General features: G+C 31.1%; 2 protein-coding genes across 3 annotated transcripts; one reads left to right on the top strand and one right to left on the bottom strand.

Annotated features, from left to right (window-relative positions):
* Positions 1-3,928: 3,928 nt before the first annotated feature.
* Positions 3,929-6,720, bottom strand: LOC145185595 (ras-like GTP-binding protein RHO). Of its 2 annotated transcripts, none has more exons than XM_090097356.1 (2): positions 5,667-6,720; positions 3,929-4,666 (listed from the first exon to the last, which is right to left on the bottom strand). In XM_090097356.1, the coding sequence occupies exons 1-2, from the start codon at positions 5,835-5,837 to the stop codon at positions 4,232-4,234; spliced, it is 606 nt and encodes a 201-aa protein (XP_089953482.1). In that variant the 5' UTR covers positions 5,838-6,720; the 3' UTR covers positions 3,929-4,231. The 2 variants fall into 2 exon arrangements, with proteins under 2 accessions (XP_089953482.1, XP_089953483.1); XM_090097357.1 differs by having other exon boundaries at positions 5,663-6,106.
* A 1,288-nt stretch (positions 6,721-8,008) lies between these two features.
* On the top strand, positions 8,009-9,151 carry LOC149884025 (uncharacterized). Its single transcript, XM_090098672.1, has one exon. The coding sequence runs from the start codon at positions 8,009-8,011 to the stop codon at positions 9,149-9,151; it is 1,143 nt and encodes a 380-aa protein (XP_089954798.1).
* Positions 9,152-11,422: the final 2,271 nt, after the last annotated feature.

Raw genomic sequence — 11,422 nt, 5'->3', positions numbered from 1 at the left:
ATAATTTACTAAAATCTTTTATCCATATTTTTAACACACGAGAAAAAAAACTGTTTATGAAAAACGATATGAAAAACATGCTTACATACTAAACGTTATCCTTATATATATATATATATATATATATATATATGCTCAGCCCAAAACTATTCATAGTCAGGCAATTTTTTATTTGAAACATTGACACTATTTGGCTTTAAAAAGTGATGAAATAAATTAAGATATTTTTTTGAAAGATATACTAAATATTCAAAATTGCTTTCAACTTTTCATATTCTTTCTAAACAATCAATGGCAAGGAAATACCTATCATCACGCTTATTTTTTCGAATAGCATTCTTGGGGTTGATTAACTACTTTGATTCTCAAACAAAAGCCACATCCCAATCAAATCAATTCAGGTTATAACTTGACGTAATTACGTTCATGGTTTGGAAAACTATTTTATTTTTCAAAAAGTAAAAGCAAAGCATTTCTTGTTTCTGAATGGTTCTTGTTTTAAAAAGGTATAAACGATATTTAAAAAAGAAGGTTTCGTTAATTTTTATTTTACCACAAATAAAGTATATAGTAATCTTTCTTCAGTAAAATTAGATTTTATTTCTTTAACTCCTTGTTTTGTTTAAATTTAAAAATTCAATTTATTTTAAAATTTAAAAAAACAAAAACATTTTGTTTATTAACTTGAAACTTTTCCCTTATAAGGTAAGTATGGGTATTAAGGCCCGGCGAAAATAAGGCCCACTAATCCAAAGTTAGGGAAAAAATAAATTGTGAAACTTTTTTTCGACATTAAAGTATTAGAGTTATCTGGTTTTATCACTGGCAGCAAAAAAAAATCAGCATTTCTTTACCGCGCATTCGACAAATGTGGGCCTTAATACCCATACTTACCTTATTATCGACAATACTAGTAAAAAATGTTCCAAGTAAATAAAAGAAACCTTACGAAAATTGCTTAAAAAGAAAATGTCGAACCATTCAAAAAAAAAAAAACCATGATGAAAACTGACATTGTGTTTCATGCGAATGTAAAATTTTTTTTTTTTGCATGCGCATGACACAAAAGAGACAAGTTCCTTAAGAATGAGTAATGTTTTACATGTCGCACACTTCAGATAAAATAGGCCCTTGGACCATATAGAGAGCAAGCAACAGAGGAATTGTATTCCAGGTTTCAGCAGCATCGGAGATAATCTATATACAATCCAAACCATTCAAATTACGGAAAATCAATTTTTCACTGTGTTGTGAACTGCAACAGTAAACACTTTTAAAAATAAGACTTTTGAAACCTTTGAATTTGTACTAAAAAAATGTTTGTGATAACAAAAAGTTTAGTTAATTTTAATACAGAATTTTGATTAAAAAAAAACTTAAGTAGTATTTACAATTGTAAATTAGAAAGAAATATATTTTGAAAATACTTTTAGAATTTTCAGAATCATTTCTTATTTGTTCTAAATTCAGTAGTCATAGTACATAAAAGAAATTGAAATTCACCGCATCAGCATAGGCGTAGAGTTTTAGTTTTCCCGGATGGGGCATAAACTATTTTGTAGGAGTTGAAAATCAATAATAAGAAAAAAAAAATTTTTTCAATGGGCATAAAAATGTAATTTATTTTCTCAAGTAAAATGTGTTCATGCGTATGGAGGCACGCATTATAAACTCATCGATTAAATGATCTAGATCAAGAGTGTAGGCAATATCGCGATGGCAATTTAAAATAGCGAGATGATTCAATCGCTCCTGAGACATTTTAAAACGAAAAGAAGTCTTTAGCCTACGAAGACAAGAAAAAGAGCGCTCACATGGACATGAGGTGACAGGCATACATACTAAAATTTTTACCAGCTTCACAAACTCGGGAATCAGTGGAATTAATTGAGAAAGACACCACCATGGTCTACAAGCTCATTCAAAACTGATTCAAAATCAATTAGTTGAATATTCTTGAATTTTGCATGATCCATAAATATGTCGCGATGGAGTTGTAGCCTTCTATAATCTTCAAAGTCATCTTTGTAAAAAACCTCAACGAATCCAACTTCCAAGCACTGACCAATGAGAAATTTTTTAACTAAATGCTCAGTGGTATCAGTCGGCTCGAAATGGGTCGCAAGTCCCCTTATAACACAATCCAGAGATGCATAGAAAAGCTGGCGGTAGCTGGGCCAGTGATGATGGGCTGGTGAACAACATCCCCAAACATTTTAGTGTAAGCCAAAACGCTACCTACTTACTCAAAAGAATTGAGGATTGCTTTAATTGAACCTAGGGTTTGTAGGTTTCCTTAACTAAAAAGGTTATTTAAGTCAAAGTTACAACAAGCACATGTTTGCATGGTTGAATGTGCCTAAAATTCGCAACTGACTTTGGCAACCTTCATATCACGAGCCAGAATCAGTTTCTGTGCAAGGCTGGTAAAATCAAATCTTCTCCATCCTTTTTTCTGCGTATTGCAGTTCTGCAGGACTCGCAAATCCCCTGTGGTATGTGCAAATCACATGTATCAAGGTTTGTAAGGGGGAAATGGCATATTCGTTCTGCTTAAAAATGCTGTTAGCTGTTTTGTTACTTTTTTGAGACGCTTTTTTGACACTTATTTTTCTGGTTGTCTTCATGGCTCTTAACATAGTTTGGGATTTTAAAAAATCAATTCTTCCACTTACTTAAAGAATAAAACATATAACATCAATAATTTTATATTAATTATTTAAAAAAAAAACATGATTTTTTCCCCTTTAATATCAAGACTAAAAAAAAAAGATTTTTGAAGAGATTTGTGAAGCTGATTAACTTAAACTTTCATATAAAGACTTTCAATTTGAATTAAAAAGAAGTTTAATCTTTTTCAATTTTCTTTTTGTGTGATCCACTTTACAAAACATAAAAAAAATTATAACAACTTTGGACGTAAACCTGTTAGTCTAGAGCATAAAAAGTAATGCGCGAAAAAAAACGAAAGGAAGGGAGGGGGAGGGGAGTGGGGAGTGAAAGGGTGACTTTGAAAAAAAAAACTGTAGAAAATCCATTTTTAACAAACAAACAAACAAAAAAAAAAAAAAAGTAAAAGAAAAAAATACGACATTATTGTCTACGAACTTCAATCAAAACAAAAGATATGTTTTCATTATGTAAAAAGAACAAAAATAAATCTGATTTTTTTAAAGTCTAGGACTGCATTTAGAGCGGGGTATTGGTATATTTTATAAAAAATAAAAAAAAAAGAGAAAGATTTCTTTGTAGAAATACAACCGTTAGGGTATTTTTGAGAAGCAATTAATCGCTTCTAAAAAAAGATTTTGAAGACCCATTAAAAAAATGGTGCAATATCTGACAAAAAAAATCCTTTTTTTTCGGCTCTAATGATTCTTGTCAACATGCTTTTGAATATTGATGAGTTTTACCCAAAACAATTGGATGTGTTAAATCATCTGAAAGGATTATATGTTGTACCATTTGAATTGTGTGGACAACCTATAGACTCAATGAAGCATCGATGTTTATCAGTTAATAAAAGGATACTATACATTACTGTACTGTCCTTTGAACTCAACTGTTTCACCTAATATTATTAAGGAAGTGATCTTAAATTCAGGAAGACTGATCAATTTTTAATGATTTGATTAACTCTTTCATGCTGGAACAGATCTTATAACCCCACGCGAGAAAATTGGTAGTTAAGGCTATCTTTAACGAGAACCGAATTTTCCCTAAATTCTTTGAACCATCATAAGACTTGGTCATAGATTTTGAAGCCCGAAATTTTAAAACTGAGTCGTAAACCTCTAATTAGTCATAACTAAAGTATTAGCGCTCAATACAAATTTATTATTTCCAGTGAGTTGCATATTAAGGTATGAAAGGGTTGAGAAAATTTGTCTTAAAATTGATGTTACGCATAAAATAACTCTTTAAAATATAAAATCTTTTAAAGATATTTAAATAAAACATTAAGATACAAGAAGTTACAATTTTAGTTGTGAAGGAGAACTATCTTATCTTTGAGTTCAAAACTTGTCCTATTCACTTCTTAAAGCAACTTGACATTAGTATTTATCACACAACTGTACATAGGCTTATATGTTACAATGCTTGTTATTACCTTTTTAAATCTGTTATAAAAAATATCCATCTTATAATTGTTTTTGTTTTTTTCGTTTAACTTTTTCTAGTGCATTATAAAGCAATAAGATTTTCAGCTATCAGCATACAAACTTGACTTTTAAATAACTAAACACATTTTGTTAATCTGTTTATGCTTTTTCTTTTTCTTTCTCATTGAATGTTGAGCAGCAGTCTCAAATAAAGACATCACTCCGGCCTTGGTTAATGCTGAACATTCTATATATGCATTTGCCTCAATTTTTTCTGATGCTAAAAATCCTTCCTCAAAGGTGAGAGGTTTTTTTTTCACATCTTCAAGATCACGTTTTATGTCTTCATTATTTCTCAAGTCTTTTTTATTCCCACAAAGTATGATTGGTACACCAGGGCAATAATGCTTAACTTCAGGTGTCCATTTTTCTAATACATTTAATAAACTATCTGGGTTATCAATGCTGTAGCAAATGATAATAACATCAGCATCTGGGTACATAAGTATTCTTAATTGATCGTACTCCTCTTGTCCAGCTGTATCAAAAAGTGCTAACTCTACCTAATAAGATTATTATAAAAATAAATTATTATTTACAATTATGCAAAAAACCTTAATAATCCATTTACTTAACATTTACTTAAACAACCTATTCATTTAGTAACTATATAATATAGACAATCAAATCTTTATGCAAACTAATATAGACAAATGTTATTATACCAATATAAAATTGACTTTACACACATTTGATGGAAATAATTTTTGTTAAGATAAAATTAAAAACTTTTAAAGAAATATATCTACAAAATATTCTTTCCAATCACATACAAAGGAATATAAGCAAAATTGCATGCAGAAGGCACACAATAAACTAATAAAGAGTTGATTATTAAAGAATGAAGTTTGGTGATCTTCTTTTCAATAATTTGGCTTTTACTGTAATATTACAATTTAAAAAATTTATACATGTACCAAAAACTTGTTTTAAAATTCCAAGTGCTTGATAGGATGATAAAAAAAAAACCTTAAAAAATAAAATACATAAAAATGACTAAAAAATAAATAAATGTTTTAATTTGGTTCAATAAACAAATATTTTTCATTATTTTATTTTTTTATTTTTTATAATAATTATTATTTTTTTAACTGATTTTGTTTCATGTTAAGAGCTAATAAATACTATATACAAGAGTCATTAAGATTAACCTACAAATTTCATACATTTCTAAAATGTTTAAAGTTTTCATATTTTAATTTAAGTTTTCTAACCTTTTAGGAAGATATTGTATACTTTTACATTTATACATATATTAAATACATTAACAACCATGTATTATGTTGTAGCATAGGTATGTGTCTATATTTACAAAAAAAAAAAAAAAAAGGAAGTAAAAGCAGACTTTTTTTAACATGGTCCTACCTTTTAATATTTTTCAAAAAATCTTTTGATTAAAAGCCATATGAGACTTTGAATCGAAGGATTGATATCCAAAAAAATTTAAGAGTAACCAACCATAACTTAGATTATTAAAAAAGCTCTATACATTTTTATACCTACTTGCTTATTATCAATCTCCATATCAGCTACATAGTTGTCAAAAACTGTAGGGACATAACCAGTAGGCATCACATCTTTTGTAAACACATACAATAAACTTGTTTTGCCGCATGCACCATCTCCCACTATAACTAATTTTTTTCGATAAATAAGGTTACGCAAAGATGCCATTTTATAGAATCTTGTTATAAACTGTATATATTTATTTGTCTCGAATATTCATAGTTAAACTCATCCAGTAGACAGTATAAATACTGTGTAATGTAAGATTTTCGGGTATCTTTAAACGGTTATCTTCATTAGTTATACTATATCTTACTTTATTATTGCTTTTTTTTTTACCTAGTAAGTAAAAGCTTAAACTAAATCTTATATACAGTCAAAAATAAAAGAAGCTTGAAAAATGATAAGATAAAAGAGTAAACGTTGAATATTTTTTAGTTAACCTATTACAATTACCTCACTGGTTTTTACCAGCACAAACTTGTAATCACGGAGGAGTTTTTACAAAATCTCTAAAGAAATTTTAAGTCTTTAAAAATTAGATTTTAAAAGCACCAGTTTCTCTTTTTCAAAACTTCTTTAATGACCCAAATAAGTTTTTTCTTAAATCACAATAGATTTTCCGTGTACAAGACGGATGAACAAATTTGGCTAATATGTATGTATTTTTTAAAATAATAAAAAAAATTCTTCTTCGATAGAAGTGATTAAATATAAAAAAACCTTTTCCATCATGTTTATTCCATTCCAAATTCAGTTAAAAAAAAAAAAGCTCCGAGTGGAAATAAAAACCAGCCGACATGCGGTTTTTTGCAAAATATAAACAACTGCGTCTTCACCTACGACATTAAAATTTTATGCTGCTTTGTTTTTAACAACTCGATTAGAAAAGATATGTTTCTTCAATTAAGGTAACATTCTTCTATAATCTGAAATTAAAAACATTAACTGTGTAATCAGCAGCAACGAAATGTTTCAGCATTAATTGAGTGCATTACGAATTTTTTTTTTTTACCGAAATCATGCTATAAATAGTGGCAATAAAATTAACGATTAAGCACAATTTTCATTAACCAATAGCAGTTCATGGCACTGCAAAAAAATCATGCCTATTTTTAGAAAAAAAATCCTTCAAAAGAAATATCACTATAAGAATTTTATCAGGCAAAACTTTTAAATTATAAGGAACTTCTGTGTATAACTAAAAACAAGAAACTTATACATATGTAATACGACTATCTCCGATATATGTATGCTCTTCACTCACTTTGACGTTTGGTGCCGTTAGTATACTGGACTAAGGGTCTGCGTATCGTTATTATTTTGAACCGATAACGATATGAAACGATAACGATATCAAACGATATGAGTTTGTCTATGAAACGATAATATCGGTTTAGTTATCGTTTGAAACGATAACCAAACGATAACCTATCGTTTGAAACGATATTATCGGCTTTTTTTTATCGGTTTATCGGAATACATAAAAATAACGAGAATACCGATATTTATCGGTATAATAACGATATTTTTTACAATATTCCAACTTTTTTTTTTTTTTTAAATGCCAAATTTTAGTTCAAATATATGATAAATCTTCAAGTCGAGTCAAGATGTCCTTTTGCCTATCTTTACCGTTTTTAGAAGTTAATCCTTCCCAATTGTATATATTATCTAGATGTCTAACTTCACAAAAATTCGTAAATAAAAAGTGAAGAAAAAATGAAGCAACATTGTTCTCCAAAATGACCCCCAGGTTGAAACTCTCCCCACTCCTGATTTTTTTACATTTAATCAATCATAAACATTAGTAAACACAATATATGTTGTCAAAAAAATCTGAACTAAATGCTAAATATGTATATTTAAAAAATTAAATTGCATAATTTTTGGCTTTTTTTCCACCAAAGTCAGCCATTATGGTAGTCAAAATAACCCATTAATATTTATTTATTTCATTTACAAAAAAACCATAATATAAATACATTTGTATCACAACTGATATTTAAGTTAATGCTTGTTTAAATTAAAATTTACCACAGAAGCGTTTAGCTCTCCATAACTTTTTTGTCCTATGTTTCTTTTATAGTTCATCCAAGGTTTTTTTAAATTTGTGATGAACTGATTCACCACCTTGTTCTACATAGCTACTGTTATAAATTATAACTAATTGTCAATTTACAACTCTCTTGAGAAATATTATAATCGTCGCGTTATAACTACCATTTAATTTTTTACTGCATTGATCTACGTTATTTGATAGATAAAACCTTTGGAGTTAAGAGGTTACTATTTCAATTTATCTATCAAAAAAAAAAAAAAAAAAAAAAGTAATTTTCATGGAGAAATATTTGCGTCCTGAAAGATTTGACGCGAATCCAAATTCTTCAACATCAGGCAAAGAATGGACTCACTGGTTTAAAACTCTCGAAAATTTTTTCTTATCTTCAGAATCTATATCTGACGAAAAGCTAAGAATATTAATAAACTTTGTATCACCAACTGTTTATGAATATATATCCGATTCACTATCTTTTGAAAATGCGGTCGACGTTCTCAAATCGTTGTACGTTAAACCAAAAAACGAAATATTTACTCGGCATCAATTAGCAACACGTAAGCAACAAGCTGGCGAAACACTAGACGAATTTATACAAGCTCTCCGAACTCTTGCAAAAGATTGCAACTTCAAAGCAGTAACAGCCGATATTTATTGTGATGAGTCTATTAGAGATGCGTTTATCACTGGCTTAAACTCAAGCATAATACGTCAAAGGCTACTGGAAAACACGACACTCACACTAACATCGGCATTCGACCAAGCACGCTCATTAGAACTTGCTCAAAAGCACTCGGAACAGTACCAATCTAGCGTACCCCAAATCAATGCAATGCATAATGCAAGAAAATACACTGATAATCAGTTAACTTTACCTCCGTCCACAAAACTGTGCTACTTTTGCGGAAACAATCGCCATCCACGCAGTGCTTGTCCTGCTCAAGAAACCACATGTCACAAATGTCAAAAACGAGGACACTTTGCAAAAGTGTGTAAATCAAACAAATCATTAGCTGTTACCGAATCCGATGATATAGCAGCAATGATTAGTGCTGGGACAACTAATTGCCTTTCGTACGCAATTCGGAAGGCGGAAATAAATGGGTGGAACTTTTCTGCTTTAATAGATACGGGAAGCTCGGACAATTTTATCAACAAATACATAGTAGATAATTACCAATTCCCATATACGAAAAGTAGCGGCAGTGTATCAATGGCATTATCATCACTCAGTACAAAAATTCAAGGCTACTGTAGGGTAAATATGATTTTCCAAAACCAAAAGTATGCTAATATCACCTTGTCAATCTTACCTAACTTATGCACTGATATTATCCTTGGTCAAGCTTTTATGAAACAGCATAGCAATATAACAATTCCTTTTTGGGGGGAATATTACCCCCTTTGTCAGTTTGTAGCTTAAAGAAATCGCAAATATCACCTGCAACATTATTTGCAAATCTTTCCAAAGACTGTCGACCGATTGCAACTAAATCCCGAAGATTCAGTCACGTTGATAAGCTGTTTATTAAATCCGAAATTAAGAAATTATTATAGGACGAAATTATAGAAGCAAGTAACTCACCTTGGAGGGGACAAATTGTAATCACTACAAATGAACGACACAAAAAACGAATGTGTGTTGATTATTCCCAACCTATAAACAAGTTCACTTACCTCGATGCCTATCCTCTACCCAGAATAGAAGACCAAATTAACGTATTGTCCAAGTACCACTTTTTCAGTACTCTTGATCTTACTAGCGCCTATCATCAGATACCACTTTTAACAGAAGACAAGCCATATACAGCATTTGAAGCTGATGGCAAGCTATATCAATTTACTCGCTTGCCATTCGGTCTAACAAATGCCGTTGCTGTTTTCCAACGGAAAATTGACGAATTTATAAATGAGAACTCTTTAAAAAACACTTATGCGTATTTAGATAATATTACGGTAGCAGGGATGACTCAAGCTGAACACGATTCTAATTTAAAGAAGTTATACGAAGCAGCGAAGGAAAACAAACTTACTTTTAACAGCAGCAAAAGTGTAATTTCAGTTAGTTCAATAAATCTACTTGGCTATGATGTATCTCATAACAACATAAAGGCAGACCCAGAAAGATTACAACCCCTACTTAATTTACCTTTACCACTTAATGGTAAAGCTTTACAAAGAACTGTAGGACTCTTCTCCTATTACTCAAAGTTTATCCGTAATTATTCTGAAAAAATTCGTCCATTATTACAGTGTCTAACATTCCCACTCAATCAACAAGCTACAGACGCTTTTAAACTACTAAAGAACGATATTGCAAATACTGTTGTAAAAACAATTGATGAAACAATCCCATTTGTTGTCGAAACGGACGCCACTGACTTTTCGTTGGCTGCAACATTAAACCAAAATGGTCAGCCAGTGGTCTTCTTCTCGAAATCTCTAAACCAACATGAAACGCACCAACCGGCTATTGAAAAAGAAGCATACGCGATTGTAGAAGCTCTTCGGAAGCGGTAACATTATTTGACCGGACGCCATTTTACCTTAGTAACCGACCAACAAGCTGTTTCGTATATGTTCAATCAGAACCATCGAGGCAAAATTAAAAACGATAAAATTATGCGATGGCGTACTGAACTTGGTTGCTACAGCTACGACATACAGTATCGACCAGGAAAATATAACCAAGCAGCTGATTGTTTAACACGTTCCTCGTGCTCCGCTTTACTGACTCAAAAATTATCAAACAATGACAGCTCACTTTGTTCGTATATTAGTAACAACAAAATAAAATTAGAGGAGCTTCATAATGCTCTCTGCCACCCAGGCATCACAAGAATGAATCATTTTGTCCGCAGTCGAAACTTACCATACTCTATAGAAGAGATTAAAAGTGTCGTAAACCAGTGCATTACCTGCTGCGAACTGAAACCTCGATTCTACAAACCACCCAGTACTCATCTTATAAAAGCAACCCAACCATTCGAGCGCCTTAACATAGATTTTAAAGGCCCACTTCCAACATCAACTAAAAATCGTTACATCTTTACAATTATTGATGAATACTCACGATTCCCATTTGCTTTTGCTTGCCCTGATACTTCTTCCGCATCGGTAATAAAGTGTTTTAAGAATCTTTTCTCGTTATTTGGCATGCCTGCTTATGTTCATTCTGACAGAGGAAGCTCCCTAACATCAGAGGAACTACGTACTTTCCTTCATACTCGAGGCGTTGCAACGAGCAGAACGACACCTTATAACCCTAGAGGAAACGGACAAGTAGAGCGCTTTAACGAAATAATATGGAAATCAATAACATTAGCCCTCAAATCGAAATATCTACCAGTCGAAAACTGGGAAATCGTGTTACAAGATGCCTTACATTCGATACGTTCTTTACTCTGTACTGCAATAAATGCAACACTACACGAAAGTTTCTGCAATTTTCCACGGAGATCTACGAACGGACAATCTATGCCAACCTGGTTTCTAGAACAAGGGAAAGTATTTGTAAAGAAGCACTTTCAATCTAGTAAATACGATCCCCTAGTAGAAGAATCCGATCTAATAGAAGCAGAACCACAGTACGCCCACATCAAATATCCAAACGGACGAGAATCTACTGTATCAATTAAAGATTTAACACCATTAGAAGGAGATAAAAAAACTCCCTAATCCTAATCCTGAAAAT

This window comes from Hydra viridissima, unplaced genomic scaffold (genome assembly GCF_058129835.1).
Source record: "Hydra viridissima isolate aposymbiotic clone 2 unplaced genomic scaffold, HvirCarnegie_v1 scaffold_9, whole genome shotgun sequence".
In the NCBI taxonomy this organism is placed as follows: Eukaryota; Metazoa; Cnidaria; class Hydrozoa; order Anthoathecata; family Hydridae; genus Hydra; species Hydra viridissima.
Note: the sequence above shows the minus strand (reverse complement) of the source record. Positions and strands in the feature narration are given on the sequence as shown.